The following is a 19,546-nucleotide window of genomic DNA, read 5'->3' on the forward strand; positions in this document are numbered from 1 at the left end:
ATACAGCTGAACATCAGCAGGAGAGGACTCTTTAAAGTAGAGACACTACTTCAGGTGCATATCAGTATGTAGTGTCTCTACTTTAAAGAGTACTCTCGAAAAGACTGAAACAACACTGTTGTGAAATAACATTTCCTTAAAAATGTCTTAATGTTGTTCCTGGCTGCTGCTTTTTATGCGTTCACTAACTTTCATAATGATGCCAATTATTTTTATACCTTTCATTTCATGCTGTAGGAATAAAACATTTCTGATCCTGTTTTAAATCATCTTTCTTCTTGCAACATGTTTTAATGTTTTATTTCATTATCAGTGATGCAATACCTCCTTACACACTCTCCAGGGGAACACTCACACGAAAGTGTGTGTGTGTGTGTGTGTGTGTGTGTGTGTGTGTGTGTGTGTGTGTGTGTGTGTGTGTGTGTGTGTGTGTGTGTGTGTGTGTGTGTGTGTGTGTGTGTGTGTGTGTGTGTGTGTGTGTGTGTGTGTGTGTGTGTGTGTGTGTGTGTGTGTGTGTGTGTGTGTGTGTGTGTGTGTGTGTGTGTGTGTGTGTGTGTGTGATTTCAGGGTGTTGACAGGTTTATGTATATGAATCTTTCACATAAAGCACTTCCCTCCCGCTGTGAAATAAAGGATCCGCTCATGTTGTCTTATTTTGTTTGTTGTCTCCACTTTAATTAGGTTTATGGCAAACACAACAAAACCAAATAAAAAACATACTTTCTTAACTGTGGTTCTTCTTTTGACAGATAGAAACAGTGGATTAAGTGTGGACATTTAGGGTGAAAGTGATTAATATAAGCTGCATGAAAATCAACAACATCAATGAGACATCTTTGTAAAACAACATCAACAAAAAGAAATCACAAACTGGTTTCAAGCAGTGGCGCCTGTTCCCCTGGAGAGTGTTTAAAGAGGTATTGCATCAAACATTTCACTCCAAAACCCTAAAAATCAAGCCCCGGACCCCCCCTGAGGTAATGAAGTCCCCCCCTCACTTAACACATGTTCATATGGATAAGATACAGACTTGTTATATCGTAACCTACGACCATAAGGTTCTTTTTGGGTAGTAGATTTGTCTAGTATAGAGACCTTTATATATATCTTTATTATATACAATTGTGACAACGCCCCTTGTTTCTGTTATATCTATATAAAAACGTATAAAATCATTGCACATCTTTTAATTAGAATTAAAAAAAATATCTCATATTTTCTTCTTCAGGTAATTAGTAGATCATTGTCTCATGTCTGCATCAGTAACAGCAGATTGAGTCAGTGCTGCCCCCTAGTGGCTGAGTCTTCACATTACAATGGCACTAAACCCACAATCTAAAATAATATATGATGTAAATGCTTTAAAATATTAAATAGGTATTGAATAAATTAAGTATTTGACAAAACAGCATCATATTTATTAGTATACCTGCTAGGATTATTAACTGGCTTATCATTTTGTATTTTCAAGATTTAGAATATTTCATTTAATTAACAAGTTTTATTTTGTCTTTGTCTTTATTAGGATCCCCATTAGCACTAGCATGAGCATTAGCTATTCTTCCTGGGGTCCTCACACACTCAAAACATACGTAACATACATTCAACAAAATTAAAACAAAACAAAACAAAATTAAAACAAAACAAAATTAAAACAAAACAAAACAGCTCATAATTTCATGCAATTTACAGTGAAATTAAGTGAAAACTAAAATGGTCATCCAATTATCGCCATCCTAAGGCCAAACAAAAGTAAATACAAATAAGTTTACATCATAATATATGCATACATAGCCACAGGCACAGTTCAAATGTACTTTATAATACTTAAATAATGTTTTAGCAACCTTTTGAAATGTACTTGAGAATGTTCCTGAATGATGTGAACCGGTAAAGAGTTCCAGCTGATCACGGCTCTGTTCTGTTTTCTGTCCCATACTTGATTTAGATTTGGGTAATACAAACCTTCCTTCTATTGTATGTCGTGTTTGATAGTTATGTTGTGCATATTGCGCTATAAACCTTTGTGATAATATATCTGGTGATATACTGTAATATTTCTGACAACATTTAATAAAATATAAGTTGACCTCTGTCTGACAGTTAACCATTTCAGTGCCTCCAGCATTTCAGTGCCTCTGGTTCTGTAGGAGCACTGCAGTGCACATCGGGCTGCCTTATTGTGTGCTACTTGTAGTTTGTTTAAATCTTTTTTAGCAGCACTAAACTATATAACCAAACAATAATCAAGCTGCGACAGAACCAAAGCATCCAAAACTTGTCTACTGACATCCATAGGCAAATATTTTACAATTCTTTTTACAGCTGACACACCCCTTCCCATTTTACATACAACATGATCTATTTGTTTAGACCAAGATCATTTATGATCCAGGGTTATACCTAGCAATTGTGTCTCCTTGACCTGTTCAATTTCAATATGGTTTAAATGTAGTTGCAATTTTGGTTCACCTGTTAACTGATGATTTGATCCTATTAATAACGATTTTGTTTTTCCCGCATTAAGTACAAATGTATTATTTATGACCCACTCTGACATCAGTAGTAGATCTTTATTCAAAATATTTGTCAACTCTCTTGTAGTTGATGCTGCATAATATATTGTTGAGTCATCTGCATACATTACAATTTTAGCTTTTTCTAACACTAATGGTAGGTCATTTGTAAAAATAGAAAATAAGAGTGGTCCCAAACAACTACCCTGAGGTACTCCACAAGTGACTGTTTTCATCTTTGAGAGACTTCCATTAAAAAAAAAAACAGTTTGACTTCTGTCATTGCCAACAAAGGGTATAGAAAAATCAGACAATTTGATTTTCTGGATTCTTTATTTTTTTTCTCATTCTGTCAATCATAGTTGAGGTATACCTAGGATGACAATTACAGGCCTCTCATCTTTTTAAGTGCTTGCACAATTGGTGGCTGACTAAATACTGTTTTGCTCCACTGTATATTTGTATTTTGTACAATTGTGGGAACGCCCCTTGTTTCTTTTATATCTGAATATGAGTCACAGAGATGTAGATATTATATAAAATGTATAAAATCATTGCATCTCTTTCTGATCATCGCACATCATTTAATTAGAATTTAAGAACAGATCTCAGGTAATTAGTAGTTAATTGTCTCATGTCTACATCAGTAACAGCAGATTGAGTCAGTGCTGCCCCCTAGTGGCCGTGTCTTCACATTACAACGGCACTAAACCCACAATCTGAAATACTATATGATGTAAATCAGTGGTCGCCAACCAGTCGATCGCGATCGACCGGTCGATCGCGAGTGTGGTGCGGGTAGATCGCGGACCGTTAAAAAAAAGTAACAAAAGAAAGAAAAATTAAATTAAAATAATAATGTTTGAAAAATACGTTTTTAGATGTAAACCTATCATCCACCACCCCGTTACCAGGTGCCACTTGATTGACGTATATTTGAGACACCTCAATAATATAATACATTAACCGTGCTTTACGTGAACCTCATCATGACACAAGAGACGACGGCAGGACTGTAATTTCCCGTGTTCAGTGAACGCAACAGAGGCAAGACACCAGACCAATCAGAGAGTTGCATGGAAATACACGTGTGCTTGTGTCATTCAAGCTCGGCTCTGTGTGTGTGTGTGGCGATAGCGCATTTAGTGTGATAGAGAGGGAGTGAGAGAGAGAGGTACCGGTGCTAGCGGGGACCGTGATGTTAGCATCTGGTTAGCTAGCTGCACTAACGGACATGAGGAGCCGTTTCCACAACAAGCTGGAGGAGAGTCCTCCCCTGTCAGACTGAGGGGCTCAGGTGAGCTAAAGGACTCTTGAGTGTTTAGAACCGTTTTATCACAAATTATTCAAAAGATTATTTCCGCGGCACACCTTCATATGATCATTATAGTTATACAAACAATGAGAGAATAAATGAAAAACAGGTATGAAATAGCCTACTATATGGCAGTAAAACAAGAATACAGTTTAATGTGATTTGTAAAATATCCATAAAGAAAAAGAAAATCTGTTTACAATTCTGTTTCATATGGGTGCTGAGAGATGTATCCATAGATCTCTGCATGTTGCTCTCAAAGTGAACCAGATTGATGCTTTCAACTTCAATATTTTAAAAAAAATCTTCCCGGGGGAGAATCCCCCCGGATCCCCGTTGAGGTCCGCCCCCCAATAGCACTTTACCCCTGTCTATATGCCGTGAGCTGATTATGGAGCCTTCATTGTAACAGTAATTCAGATGCAATGAGCCAGATATAAAAGACCTCAAATTGGAAGCACTGTCTGGGCCGTCTTTTTTCACTCAATTCTGCAATAGGTAGATCTTGCCTTTCACCTAGGCCGAGGTCGGGGATCTTGGGCTTAAAAAGGTTGGTGACCACTGATGTAAATACTTTAAAATATTAAATAGGAATTTAATAAAATAAGTGTTTGACAAAAACAACTAAATATTTAATAGCAAAGTAGCTGCTATGGGTCTTACCTGTCTTGTCCTTTTGGTGTTATTTTGTTTGTTTCCTATCTTTTTGGCTTCTGTAAAATAATCATTTTATATAATTTGTTTTAATTATTATTCATGATTTTATAAATGTTATTATTTAATATTGTGCACTCATTGTTGTTGTTGTTGTTGTTGTTGCAGCACCAGAACAAAGTAACACTGTGAAGAGACAGAAGCAATACTTTATTAAAAAATATACACAAAGGGAACCAGGAGGAGAACGTCTTCACTGCATGTCAACGGTCAGCAGTCCTTTCAATTGAGATTTGAGAGATTTAGTGTGTGTGTTCAGATCAGATGTAGAGAGTGTGTGTGTGTGTGTGTGTGTGTGTGTGTGTGTTCTGATCAGACGTAGAGAGTGTGTGTGTGTTCAGATCAGATGTAGAGAGTGTGTGTGTGTTCAGATCAGATGTAGAGAGTGTGAGTGTGTGTTCTGATCAGATGTAGAGAGTGTGTGTGTGTTCAGATCAGATGTAGAGAGTGTGAGTGTGTGTTCTGATCAGATGTAGAGAGTGAGTGTGTGTTCAGATCAGATGTAGAGAGTGTGAGTGTGTGTTCTGATCAGATGTAGAGAGTGTGTGTGTGTGTGTGTTCTGATCAGAAGTAGAGAGTGTGTGTTCTGATCAGATGTAGAGAGTGTGTGTTCTGATCAGACGTAGAGTGGGTGTGGGTGTTCTGATCAGATGTAGAGAGTGTGTGTGTGTGTGTGTTCTGATCAGACGTAGAGAGTGTGTGTGTGTTCTGATCAGATGTAGAGAGTGTGTGTGTGTGTTCTGATCAGACGTAGAGTGTGTGAGTGTGTGTTCTGATCAGACGTAGAGAGTGTGTGTTCTGATCAGACGTAGAGTGTGTGTGGGTGTGTTCTGATCAGACGTAGAGAGTGTGTGTGTGTGTGTGTTCTGATCAGAACGTCACCACTTTGGTTTGTTTGGGTTTGCTTTTCTTCACGGGAACATGAACGTCCTCGTGGTCTGCGCTCATGTTGTTCGACAGCCAGGGAAGTGTCAGCGAGTTACCTGAGATAAAAATAAATATAAATAAAAGACATGGTGGAGGAAGACGTGTTCAAATCCGTTAAGATATTTTATTTATATAGATATTTTCTACAGTTGATGTGTATATATTTACAGTGACATGTGTAAGGCCTGAAATGTATCGCTAATGGTTCATAATGGTCTGTACTTATATAGCCACAGTCACCCTAACTTCATCTGATTCTTTTGAAGCGAGTTTTAGAAACAGAAGCAGAGACTCACTTGTGGCCTGGTGCTCCGGACAGTCCTTCTGAAAATGTTCCACTGAGCCACAAACCCGACAGCTCCCTCCTGCAGAAACACACACTCATTGAAACAGCTTTATAATAAACTCATATATAATGTGATGCATGTTGTGTTTGTACCTTGTGCATAAAGTCCTTTCGGATTATCAGGACAGCCACGTGACAGGTGGCCCGTTTTCCCACAGATGAAGCACTTAGCGTACGGGTGCTCTCCTGGAGAATGAAGACATACATGTTGTTAACGAGGTGCAGGAATGAGTCAGGAATCTCACTTTGACCTTTTTCAAATAATTTTTTTTTTTTTAAATATATTTTTAATTTTTTTTTCCTTTCACAGTTTTTTTTCTCTCATTTGAATTTTCCACTGTTTTTGATTTTTTTTCCTCAGATTAGGATTTTTTTCTCAGATTTGGACTTTTTTTCTCATAATTATAAATGTCCACTGTGTTTGACATTTTTCACAGTTTTTGACTTTTTCCTCAGATTTAAAAATGTTTTCTCAAATTTTGACTTTTTTTTCTCAGATTATGATTTTTTTCATAATTTGAATTCTCCACAGTTTTTTAAATGTTTCTCATAATTTTCCAGTTTTTGACTTCGTTCTCATAAATTGACTTTTTCCTCAGACTTAAATTTATTTTCTCAGATTTAGATTTTTTCCTCAAATTTTGACTTTTTTTCTCAGATTATGATTTTTCTCATAATTTCAATTTTCCACAGTTTTTGACTTTTTTCTCATAAATTGACTTTATCTCAGATTTTTATTTTTTTCATCAGAATTTAGAAAATGGAGAAATCCCATTGAACCAGGGAGATGCTGCCTTCAGGGTCACAGAAACACACCACCTCTTCATTCATCTACTGCAGGGGTGTCCAAACCTTTTTCACCGAGGGCCACATACAGACAAATGTACGAAGGGCTTGGCCACTCACTAGAGGTATATTGCCTCATAAATTCAGTTATAAGTTGGACAAATCTATCCAATGTAGGTCAATTATTCTTGATACTTGAAAAGGCTGTTAGAAAAAACATAAATACAGTTTAATATATTTGAACATATATATTTAAGTAGTACAATATAAGAGAAGCAGAAGTTCATTATACTTCCTATTCATTATACTTTTTGAATTTGCTAAGGGCCGATTCAAAATGGTCCGCGGGCCGCATTTGGCCCCCGGGCCGTAGTTTGGACACCCCTGATCTACTGTGAGTCTCAGCGTGTCCTCACCCAGCGCCGGGTCTACTTTAGCTCGGCACTTGGTGACCTCGTGCTCCGTGGAGCCGCAGCGGTAACAGATGCCTCGACCCATCTCCTCGTCCTGGTCCGCCTCCGGACAATCGGCCAATCCGTGACCAGGTTTCCTGCAGTTAAAGCACAGCTGCAGGAGGGAGGAAGCAAAGAGAGAGATGAGTGAAACATCAGAGCCTTAAACCAGGACTGCATCAGAGAAGCACTCATTTATTAAACCACAGCAAAACAATGCTTTTCAGATTTTTTCTGAATTTCACTTTTGAATCTTTGGACTTTTTTCTCAGAATTTGCCTTTTTTGCACATTTGGACTTTTTTCTCAGAATTGTATTTCTTTTCAGAATTTGATTTTTTTCCTCAGAATACAACTTTATCTTAGATTTTGATTTTTTTGAGAATCAATCTTTTCTCAGAATGTGCCTTTTATCATAGATTTCTTTTTTTTGGAGAATTTGATTTTTTTACAGAATTAGATTTTTTTTCTCAGAATTTCACTTTTTTGCACATCTTGACTTTTTTCTCAGAATTGTATTTCTTTTCAGAATTTGATTTTTTTCCTCAGAATTCAACTTTATCTTAGATTTGGATTTTTTTGAGAATTCAATCTTTTCTCAGAATTTGCCTTTTTTGCACATTTGGACTTTTTTCTCAGAATTAGATTATTTTTTTGAGAATTCAACTTTTATCTTAGATTTTTTTGAGATTCAATCTTTTCTCAGAATGTTTCTTTTATCATAGATTTTTTTTTTTGGAGAATTAGATTTTTTTACAGAATTAGATTTTTTTTCTCAGAATTTGACTTTTTTGTACATCTTGACTTTTGTCTCAGAATTAGATATGTTTTTTTCCAGAGTTTCCACAAAGTAGAATCCCAGCGTCTGAGAGGATTTCCCCACCATGCTGCTCCTCTTGTCGTCCTGCCTCTTCACCCTCCGGTCCTCTCTTCTTCTGTCTTTATTCAGCGCCGTCGCCACCTCCTCTCTGATCTCCTGCATCTCATCTCCCCCTCCCATTCTCCCCCCTCTCTCTCCCATTCTCCCACCTCTCTCTCCCATCCTCAAACCCCCTCTCTCCCCCAGTCCCCCTCCTCTCCCCATCCCAGGAAGAGGCTGTCCGCTCTGCTGCAGATACTCCAGGAAGCCGTTCACATCTTCGCTCTCGTACTCTTTCTTCGGACGATTCGGCTTCTTCACGGCCGACCCTAAAGGCAGGATGGTGCCATATTTAATGCTGCCTGGGAGACCCTCTTTCCACCCTCCTCCTCCTCCTCCCCCTTCTCTTCCTCCTCCTCCTTCTCTTCCTCCTCCTCTTCCTCTTCCTCCATCTCCTCCTTCTCTTCCTCCTCTTCCTCTTCCTCCTTCCCTCAGCTGACTCCAGGGAGTCGCTTCTGATGTTTTGTGTTTGTGGACGTTATTCGCTCTCGCCCACCTCGTCATGACTGCAGCTTCTGTCTGAAGAGAAAAAGGTAGATGGAATAATTGACATCGTAAGGTTCACAAACTAAAAGGAATGAATAAAAAAAAAAAGGCCATGTCACAATTATTCAGGCTAACATAATTGTCATCCACAATATTACCCCGAAGAAATCATCACCATTAAAAATTAAAAACGGCACAAAAACACATTTAATAATTATAATAATACATTTTATTTATCAAGCGCATTATCAAGTGCTCAAAGACGCTTTACAGATATGAGAAAATATAAGAAAAGGTCAAAAGTCTAATTAAGATTGAGCAGTAAAACCACGTGTGTCACAAAGACAATCACACGTCTGGTCGGGGACTTGAACCGGCGACCCTACGGCTCACAGTCCAAGCCCCTACTGACTGAGCCGCTGCCGGACAGATGATAACATTTCTGATCAAATACCTCGATATAGATATTGAGGAACATATTGTGGGGTTCAGGTTTGGTGCTTTAATCGGTGCGTAATACTATATTAAATACTATGAGTTTAAACCAGCCTCCAGCAGGAAATCCAGAAACATCTGATATAATATAAAAATATTAAGCTGAACAATCAATGTGGGTTTGATTGCTGGGCTTGAGTGGAGTATTTTAACAAAGTGGTTTTAGTACATTTTGTCCGGCAGTTTTTTTTTTCAAGTCCCCGAACAGACCTACATATGGAGTGTGGACTGCTACTTGGAGAGGTCCCAGTTCACCTTAAAAGCAGAGAACACATGTCGCTGTGTGCTCTGCATGTGTGACCATTACAGAGGGTTTCATCCCTCCCAGTCTATTCTAGTACTTTAAAGTAAGATTCAGGAGCTTGAAGCACAAAATAAGAAACATTAAATTCAGGAATAATACACACCTTCTAGACAAGGCAGGCTTTCTAGTTTTTATCTTATATGTTTGTTTGTGTGTTTGTATAGTTTCTTAATATTTAACTGTGCAACTGCCTGTCATACTGTGTATATGACAATACAAATAATAAATAAAAAATACCTTGTAACGTGTCAAACATTCCGGAACATGTCTGCAGTTATTAGATTTAATTGCAATTTGAACCGAGTAGTAAATAAAAACATTTACGACAAATAACTTTGTTGTTTTTCTAATGAAACGTCTGTTAGCGTGTTAGCAATAACATAGCATTATCTTAGTTTTTAAAGAATAACAGCACTTTCTGATCTATTGAGTTAACCCAACATATAACGATAGTTTAACGTAACCTTTTACAACGGAACAAATCTTTTAAATAATGTAAATAAAGGCTAAAAATAACATTACCTTCAGAGGTTTCCAGCCCATGTGTTTTCTTTTTTAACCCGGAAGTGACTGTCTCTACTTCTTCTACGTTGATAATTGAGGTATCGGAAACGACCGAAACGCTGCACGGCGCCACCTGCTGGACCGTAGGCAGATGACAAAATGGTGAAAATATAATATATCATAATATACCAAAGTGGTGACGTTCTGATCAGAACACACACACTCTACGTCTGATCTGCACACACACTCTCTACTTCTGATCTGAACACACACACTCTACGTCTGATCTGAACACACACACTCTACGTCTGATCTGAACACACACTCTCTACGTCTGATCTGCACACACACTCTCTACTTCTGATCTGAACACACACTCTCTACGTCTGATCTGAACACACACACTCTACGTCTGATCTTAACACACACTCTCTACGTCTGATCTGCACACACACTCTCTACTTCTGATCTGAACACACACTCTCTACGTCTGATCTGAACACACACACTCTACGTCTGATCTGAACACACACTCTCTACGTCTGATCTGCACACACACTCTCTACTTCTGAAATATTTTTTTAAAGAAATGTCAGTCTATCAAATGACTTTTAAGTTAAATTCAATCAATCAGTCAAAGTGTATTCATAAAGCCCAATATCATTAATTCTGCAAATCTCTCAGGGGGTTTCACAGTGCGTACAGAATACGACGCACACTGTTATCATACTTAGTATATCATTTACAGTTATTGCTAAATCAATACATCGCAAGGCGTTTCTTTGATTCCATTTAGACAATTGAAGTTGCTCAAATCAATAGTTTAATTTCAACAATAACCAAACATATATACTCAAAGTATTGGACGCTAAATATTATTGTATCCTTTTTGTTATACAAGCAACCCTTTAATGACATATCTGCTCATTCTATGAATTGTATGTATTGTTGGGTATTTTTAATTGATCTTATTCTATCAACTTGAATACATCTGAATAAATAGGAGTAAAAACTCTGATAGCAGAAGGTTCAGATCCAAATGGAGATCACATTATGACATGCCTTTGAACCTGACCCCCTGATCCGAACACCAACGCACAACCCACTGCACCACACGCGATATCAGCTGATTTCAATTAACTGCTAACGAGGCAGAGTTAGTATCAGATGTGTGTGTGAGAGCGTGTGTGTGAGAGCCCTCTGAAAACATGCTGCATCTCATCCTCGCTGCACTGCTTTTGGTCCAATCCTCTAAACATGGTAGGAAATAGAATTATTGAAATATACTTTAAAGCAAAACATGAATTGACTACTTTATTTCTTGTTGTTTTAGTCGCCTCCAGCCCTTTACGTGAGGCTAACGATGGTACGTTTGTGTTCAAATTAAGTCTAGCTGCATCAATAAGTCACACTTTTCCAGATGTGTGCTTTTTAATTTAATTTGAATGCATTTAAATGTATTTTTACAGCGGCTCAGGACGACTGGATAACGAAAGTGCTGAGTTACATGGAGTCTAACCCCGAGACTTTAGAAGGTCAGTGTTTTATCTGCTCCAAATATCTGGAACAAGCTCCCAGAAACCTGCAGGTCCGCTGCGACTCTGACTACTTTTAAATCCAGGCTGAAGACTTTTCTTGTTGCCGCTGCTTTTAATTGAAACTGGGCGGTTGTGTTTCGTTTTTGGTTAATGAACATTTGGGGCTAGTAACCCCAGGGAATCAGTGGGGACTCTGTCCTGGCTGGTTTTCCCTGTGTGCTGCTCGGGACGCATGTGCCATACAAGCGTACACAGCTCAGAGAAACCTTAAAGAAACGCATCAGTAAAGTAGAACTTCTGTGTGAACTATTCATATCTTAAACTGCACTGTAACTTTTACTAATGTATTTTTTATATTATTGTTTCTTTTATTATCTTTTCTCTTAAATGACTGTTTAAATGCCTTTGTCTGAATGTCTTTCATTTTTGTAAAGCACCTTGCATTGCCTTGTGTTGAAAGGTGCTAAATAAATAAACTTGCCTTGCATTTAATATTCACAGCTTTAACAAACGAGGGAAGTCTGTTTTTGATTTAGATTTTTCTAAATGTTGACAGAGCTGATGAGCAAGGACTATGCCGTGTTGGAGGGAGACATTGTGTTGTTGGTGAGAGAAACATGTAAATTCAACTTACTATTGCTGTAGTTTTAACTTGTAACTCTTAGGTTTTATTGCACAAAGCTGAAGGATGTGTTTGATATATTTTTAAAAAGAAATAGTCAAAATTAAAGCAGCAGCAGTAGACAATATTTCCTGACTTTGAGCTCAAAACACCTTTTTGAAACTACATTACCCATCATGCAACTCCATGACTTTTGTCCATATTTTAAACAATTGGTTTGTGTATATCAGTGGCGGTTTTAAGGGGTGGCAGATGCCACCTCAGAAAAATGTCTTGCCCAGTTGGCAGTTTTGTTTCGAAAGAAAAGTTGTGGCTCATCAGACATTTATGAGAGAAAATCTCTGATGTGCAAGTGAATGCAACACAAGACGCGAGCCTTGTCACTGTCGAGGGGGGCGTGTATGTAATTACATTGCAAATACTGACTTGAGCCACACCACTGATGGGTTAGCCCTACCACAGATTACCCAACACAGATACTCTGGCGCCTCAACTGTTTGCGGTCTACTATGACAGAGAAGAGCCTGTCAAGTTTGGCTGTACTGAATCAAAACGCACCATAGCTTTAAATCGTTTGTGGCGTTTTGCTGATCAAGACGGTAATCGCCACATTCAGCTGTTATAGGCAACTTGATGCTCTGCTCACGGATGAGTCGATGAGAATAATAAACTGTTAAGATGATGAGCTTACGTGTGTATAATATTTTCTTCTTTGTGGGGGTCTGCCCCCAAAAAACAGTTTCAAATCCTGAGAAAGTCAAATCAGACGGTGTGTAAAACTTCACTGCCCAGCCAACAGAAAGTAACCACTTTGATTTAACTAGGCCAGTAGGTAAGGACTCTCCACTGGATCATAACTGCAGCGATGTATGTTTGAGCTGAATACATGTTGTTTAACCCTAACTGATGCAGTTAGTCACTTCTTTAATGTTTGTTCTTTCTGATGTAAAGTCAAGGTTGTAACTGTTTGCAATGAAGTTGTGGGGCGCTGAACTTTTCCTTTGAATCTTTTGGTATGATATAATTACTTGTCTTTCAAATTTTGAAGGAGGGTGAGCAAGCATCTTGAGGAACGTTCATCATTAACTCCAACAAATATAGTTTATTTAATAATAACACTGAATATGTGAATCATAAAAGTGATTGACAGCTGATAGGAATAATATGATTGTTAATATTATCATATTCATACACACATCGATGAGACAGTTAATTAATGTACTTATTGCAGCAGTCTGCATAGATTTGGTACCCCTGCTGGTCTAAGAGTGAAACCAACTCATTCAGTTAAAATTCATTAAATTAAGTCTGCCACCTTATATATTTATATTTAAGGCTTTACTGATGTGCCACGATAATGTCACCAAATGTTATTGAGTTAAAATATCAATATTGTGGCTTTCCAAGTTAACATTAATTGATATGACTGCGATTAAATCAGCATATACTTCTGCCAGGGCATGCCACCCCTCAAATTCTCCTGCCACCCTCTGGCCACCCCATGAATATTTGTCTAGATCCGCCCCTGGTCTATATATACAAAAAGTGAAATGATGCCTACAAGCATCAACAGATATGAAAGGCAGCAAAACCACTATAAAGATTATTAAAAAAATTACATAAAAGTAACTAAAATGAGATTCAGAACAAACTCAAAAGAACCAAAACGGCTTGAAAGTTACGCAAAGAGACTCGCAACTATGGAAAACCAGAATGAGTTAAAGATGACTACAAAAAAAGGAGACCTAAAACCACGACAAGAGAACTTTAATTTACTACAAGTGGACGTCAAATGACTACAAAGACTCAAAATGACGTGTGTCTCGATGACATGCTTACAAGACAGAAGCTCAGTTTGTAGATTGTAGGTAAGTATGTGTGTTTTTGTTCCACCTGATAAAGTGTTTGTTATTTGACCTTCAGAACGACAGGAATGCAGTGGAGAGAGTTTGGCCGAGCAGAGAGATCCCGTTCACCATCAGCCCGGAGTTAGGTGGGTTCAGATCGGTGGTTTGATTTCTACTTTCAGAGAATTCATAATATTTGATTTCACTGTTGTGTTTCTGCAGAAAGTCGCACGGAGGTCATCCTCTCTGCGATGGATATGGTGTCCGAACACACGTGTGTGACGTTCCACAGACGAACCTCCGAGACAAACTACCTGACCTTCAACACAAGCAGAGGGTGAGGAGACACACACACACCACCACACCTACACATTGTGCAACAAACGGCTCCTAAAGCATATAATAAATATCAGGCTACAGCCCTTGTATATTTTATTATGTGAAGCACTATATGGTCGATTTGTAGATATCTACTAAAGCATACAAATAAAGTGTGAAATGTCGGCTGCCTGTTACATATATTATTGAGGGATCTATATTATACACACTGTTCTGCTTTCTGCACTGACCTCAGCAGCTGTTCTCACTGTAAACATCGCCTCACAATGAAAGCATAGCCTAACATCCAGGGGAGATGTGATTAGTGAGTAAAGAAACGGTAAAGGGCAGAAAGTCTCATGTTGTGTATTTCTAGTAATTACTTCAGTAATTTAATACTTCTTGTAGTTGTGCTTCGTACGTGGGCTTAATTGGTGGAAAGCAGCCGGTGTACGTGGGGACGCAGTGCATGTTGGGAAACATCGTGCATGAGATCCTGCACGCTCTGGGTTTCCATCACGAACACACGAGGAGCGACCGCGACCAATACATCACCGTGCTGAATGAAAACATCATGGACGGTAACCCTGTGTACAAATATACAAATACTCTGCACTTGTTACAGTTTTTTTTTTTTAAACAGTTTTTCATTTGTGTGTTTTAACCCACCAATACTCATTTATAAAAAGAAAATGTATTTACCTCGTATACAAATACTCTGCACTGATTTATAGAGTCTGGTTACATTTTCTTTTTTTAATAAAGTCAGTTTGAAAACTATTCTCAAATATTGTTTTACATTTTATTTTAAACTGGTATTTATTATATTTTCTTTAATTCACCGTCAATTATTTATTGATACCATTACTTGGCAGGAGATTTAACTCACCATACCTTAGCTAATTTTTACATATTGTCTTATTTACTATATGTAATATTTACTCGGATATTTATTTAACATTTGTTAATTACATTTAACTCGCTATAACTTTTTTTAAATGAATATATTATTTATCTGACTCACCATAACGTATTTATTTATATTGATCCAACCCACTTTAATTATTGACTCATTTGTAATTCATTTAATTCTCCTTAATTAATTATTTTTTCCTTTTTATAAAAAACCTTTTTCTTTTCACTATAACTCTGAAATGTGTATAATTATTTTAATTTTCCTAATAACGTATAAAACATGTCGTATTTCTGTGATGAAGTGGCGTTATTGTGTTTCAGGGAAGGAGAGAAACTTCAACAAGCAAAGCGGAGAAACGTTCGGCCTGGAGTACAACGCCGAGTCCATCATGCACTACGGAGGGTAACCTTTAGATATTCAGATCAATATCCTACATTATATTAAATAACATGAAACAACAGAACGCTAACAGGCAATTACAAATATATTTAAAAAGTATGTATTAGACAAAATAAATCAGAAAATAAGTAACATTTTGATTTGTAATCTTTCCAGTGACTACTAAGTTATTATTAATAAAACATTTATTTAGGTGCATTTTTTAGATTTTAAATACAGTTTACCCAAGTCCCATTCTCAGTGGCAAGCGAGTTGTAGTGTAGGTACTTTTACTGTAGTAACGAGTACTTCCTGTGTTTACAGTGGGTTTTTCTCAGATAACGGCTTGCCCACCATCGTCTCTAAAGTGGAAGGGATGAACATGGGTCAGAGAAAGAAGATGACTGACAGCGACGTGCAGAGAGTCCGACTCCTCTACAGCTGCGGTACTCTTTAAAAAAAAGTTTATATGAGTGGTGCAGGAATGAGTCCTAAAACCCTGACATAACTCAGCATTTTAGCACTTCCTGTCCCCTGTTCTGCAAGTCAATGGTTATAAACTTAAGTAAAATAATTTGCTGTTTTACGACTCTAATCTAAGTAGCCTCACACGAGGCAGCAACTTTACTACTGTAATATTCACAGAAAAAGGTCTGTGGACGTGCTGCAGTTCCTTTATAGCCCAACATTAGCCTCCTTTAGCTTAGCGGTGGTGACGTGAAGTCATGTGACCGTGCTGTAGTTCCTTTATAGCCCAACATTAGCCTCCTTTAGCTTAGCGGTGGTGAAGTGAAGTCATGTGACCGTGCTGTAGTTCCTTTATAGCCCAACATTAGCCTCCTTTAGCTTAGCGGTGGTGACGTGAAGTCATGTGACCGTGCTGTAGTTCCTTTATAGCCCAACATTAGCCTCCTTTAGCTTAGCGGTGGTGACGTGAAGTCATGTGACCGTGCTGTAGTTCCTTTATAGCCCAACATTAGCCTCCTTTAGCTTAGCGGTGGAGACGTGAAGTCATGTGACCGTGCTGCAGTTCCTCTATAGCCCAACATTAGCCACCTTTAGCTTAGCGGTGGTGACGTGAAGTCATGTGACCGTGCTGTAGTTCCTTTATAGCCCAACATTAGCCTCCTTTAGCTTAGCGGTGGTGACGTGAAGTCATGTGACCGTGCTGTAGTTCCTTTATAGCCCAACATTAGTCACCTTTAGCTTAGCGGTGGTGACGTGAAGTCATGTGACCGTGCTGTAGTTCCTTTATAGCCCAACATTAGTCACCTTTAGCTTAGCGGTGGTGAGGTGAAGTCATGTGACCGTGCTGCAGTTCCTTTATAGCCCAACATTAGCCACCTTTAGCTTAGCGGTGGTGAAGTCATGTGACCGTGCTGTATTTAATTTATAGCCCAACATTAACTTTTTACTTCACAAATCATAAAGTGGTCCCATGTCATGCTTTTCCGGTTATTACCCGTCTCCTTGTGTGTTATGAATGTTTGTATGCATGTAAACGGTCTGCAGAGTCAAAACCCTCAAAGTACACTCTGTAGCGAGTAAAACTCTAACACAGAAAATACCTCCCCAAAACGCCTCGTTGGAGATACGTCACTGTCCATTGATTCTTCCGGGTAACTCATGATGTCATGTGTTACCCGGAACCAAATGGACCAATCCGTGGAGCCGTTACGTTAAGCCCCCGCTGATTTGACCAAATTGACTGATCCACGGACTTCCTCACACACACACTCAGTGTAGGCAGCTCTGCTGATCTCTCCTCCCTGGCTGCAGGCTGATAACAGACAGTTGGGATTGCGGCAAAATTCTCTCTGCAGACCCATTCTCTCTGCAGACCCATTCTCTCTGCAGACCCATTCTCACAGCGTTTATCTACCTTTCTCTTACTCAATATCAAGCCACACTTATTGTTTTTACTCCGGCTGTGACTTTGTGTGTGCTCAGGATGAGTTTGGCTGTGTTTCGCTGTGTATCGCTAAACAAGGAAACCACACCTCCACGGAGCTCAGCGCAATTCACAACGTCCCGACCAATCAGAGCACACTGTGCTCACAGGGAGGGTGGGGGCTGGAGCTACTGGAGCTACAACGAGCCGTTAAAGGCAGAGAGTGAAATTCAGTGAATACACGTAGTTTACAGAGATGCTGTTTGAGAAACCAATGTGAGTTTGGAAAATTGCACAATATAAATCTCTTCTAGTCGACCTCAACAATGGAATGATGATCAGTGGAAATGGCCATGACATGGGACCTTTTTAATATGGTTATCCTGCTGAACTGAAGTATCATAAACCTTTGTCTGACATGATAACAAAAATCCCATGGAGGAATCCCATTGGCCCAGGGAGATGCTGCCTTCTGGGAAAAACACAGAATGAGTGCAAGCCACATCATGCTTCACTTTCTCCCTCTTTACCAGATCCTCCCAAAAAGACTGGAGGAAATTAAACGTCAGCAGCCACTGGAGGGCGCCACAGCACCGGGGAGCCTCAACATATTTGAATAAAAACGAAAGACACACTCCATATCTCTCTTTCTACTGCTTTCAAACTGATCACACTTATCTTTACGTACCTCATTGTCAAAAAGGGTGGCTTCTCAATGCCAATACTCCTTTTTAAATGTAGGTGTAAAGATCACTAAATTAATCAATCTTCTAGAAATGGCTGCTTTGTTGAAACATTCATGTTAATTATAAAACCTTTAGTTTTATACATTTTTTAAAATACTTTTCACTACAATTTCTATTTGTAATTATTCCTTATCATCCAGATTTTTCTGACTGCAGCTACATTTTAGATCAGGGGTGTCAAACTCAATTTAATCGCCGGCCACATCAGCATTAGGGCTGCACTCAAAGGGTTGGTTGTAACTTTAAGACTATAAAAATAATCGATATGACATTATTGCCTCTGAATTGGATTATTATCAGATAGGGTAATAACTTCATAATTAACTGCATCTGAAAGCAGAAGTCTGGGGCAAATAATTGCAAGTCTCTTCAGTGAGAATGTCATAAAATGATTTAAAAATAAGAGTCAAATTCTGAGTGTAATTTGAGATGCATTGTGGGACATGTAGTTTATGGGCAACGTGCTTCTGTAAATCATCACGTAACCGTATAATAAACATATAATATTCTTTGGAAGCTCTTGTGGGGCCACAGAAAATGAAGTCACGGGCCGGATTTGGTCCCCGGGCCTTGAGTTTGACACCCCTGCTTTAGATGAACATTAATAATCATTAACGTCATAAAAAAACAATCATTAATTCTGCAGCGGGACATCTTTCCCCTGTGTCTCCCACAGACCTGCACACATTTACATCCCATCACAGCAGATATTAAACACAATACATGGAGACAAAGATATCACTGCAGTTATTAGTTTGAAAGGTTATGAATAATGATGAGACTCTTATAGAGAGTAATTAAGGACGATTATATGAAGCCAAATGTACAAATACTAGTGTGGAAATGATGCAGTGAGTTATTGATTTATTTATGCATCCCGGGAATAAAGGTGATGGGTTAATACCTGCAGCTCAGAGGAGATTGATTCACGACGATGGGATCATTTAGATTAATAAATCACCTAAATCAACATCAGACAGGAAGTGATGGGAACAACTCGTCTCAGTTATCTGATGAATAATAAAGAATAAATGTTAAAATTCAGTTAATTTGACCAAAAAAAATCCAGTTTCACTTAAACTCTTGACATTAAATCATGTTTTCTATCAAATAAATGCTCCTTTCTACTCATTTAAGTTCAGATTTTAAAGAAACACATTGAGTGGTTTGCAGCTCTACCAGCATGCATTGTTTTAAGGGTAAACATTTCTTAGATATGATTATTTTGTACAGGAATTAACATTTTGATGGAAGCGGAGGCAAATGAAAAACAATTATGTACCATTAGGTAAATTGGAATAACAAAAGCTGCATGTGTGGAAGATGAGTTTTAAAAAAAAAGAAATGAAATAGCAAGTCCAATCAATACAGAATATCAAACCAGAGAATATCTGACATGAATGACTGGATCACCACTAATTGATACAAATCCATACGAGAGTGGAAAAATAACTAAATACCCCTCTATCTGATTAAAAGATAAAGCCATCTGTTCCTGTTTCTCTTTGACTCACACCGGACATGCAG

At 38.3% G+C, this 19,546-nt stretch overlaps 2 protein-coding genes and 1 pseudogene across 4 annotated transcripts in view; 2 read left to right on the top strand and 1 right to left on the bottom strand.

The window, feature by feature from the left end:
- Positions 1–19,546, top strand: part of LOC307025356 — a 246,475-nt pseudogene that overhangs the window by 112,750 nt on the left and 114,179 nt on the right. The window lies entirely within an intron of this gene.
- Positions 4,677–9,915, bottom strand: zcchc9 (zinc finger, CCHC domain containing 9). Of its 2 annotated transcripts, XM_079657000.1 has the most exons (8): positions 9,782–9,915; positions 7,939–8,493; positions 7,021–7,171; positions 5,912–6,004; positions 5,769–5,837; positions 5,395–5,528; positions 5,183–5,204; positions 4,677–5,152 (listed from the first exon to the last, which is right to left on the bottom strand). In XM_079657000.1, the coding sequence occupies exons 1-6, from the start codon at positions 9,800–9,802 to the stop codon at positions 5,416–5,418; spliced, it is 1,002 nt and encodes a 333-aa protein (XP_079513126.1). In that variant the 5' UTR covers positions 9,803–9,915; the 3' UTR covers positions 4,677–5,152; positions 5,183–5,204; positions 5,395–5,415. The 2 variants fall into 2 exon arrangements, with proteins under 2 accessions (XP_079513126.1, XP_079513125.1); XM_079656999.1 differs by lacking the exon at positions 5,183–5,204 and having other exon boundaries at positions 4,677–5,176; positions 5,399–5,528.
- Positions 10,898–17,912, top strand: LOC307025522 (blastula protease 10-like). Its single transcript, XM_079660247.1, has 10 exons — positions 10,898–11,023; positions 11,097–11,129; positions 11,233–11,298; positions 11,858–11,907; positions 13,847–13,916; positions 13,993–14,107; positions 14,497–14,669; positions 15,325–15,406; positions 15,707–15,828; positions 17,807–17,912. Exons 1-10 carry the CDS (start codon positions 10,972–10,974, stop codon positions 17,833–17,835), a joined length of 792 nt encoding a protein of 263 aa, XP_079516373.1. The 5' UTR covers positions 10,898–10,971; the 3' UTR covers positions 17,836–17,912.

This window comes from Notothenia rossii, assembly GCF_949606895.1.
Source record: "Notothenia rossii genome assembly, chromosome: 11".
In the NCBI taxonomy this organism is placed as follows: domain Eukaryota; kingdom Metazoa; phylum Chordata; class Actinopteri; order Perciformes; family Nototheniidae; genus Notothenia; species Notothenia rossii.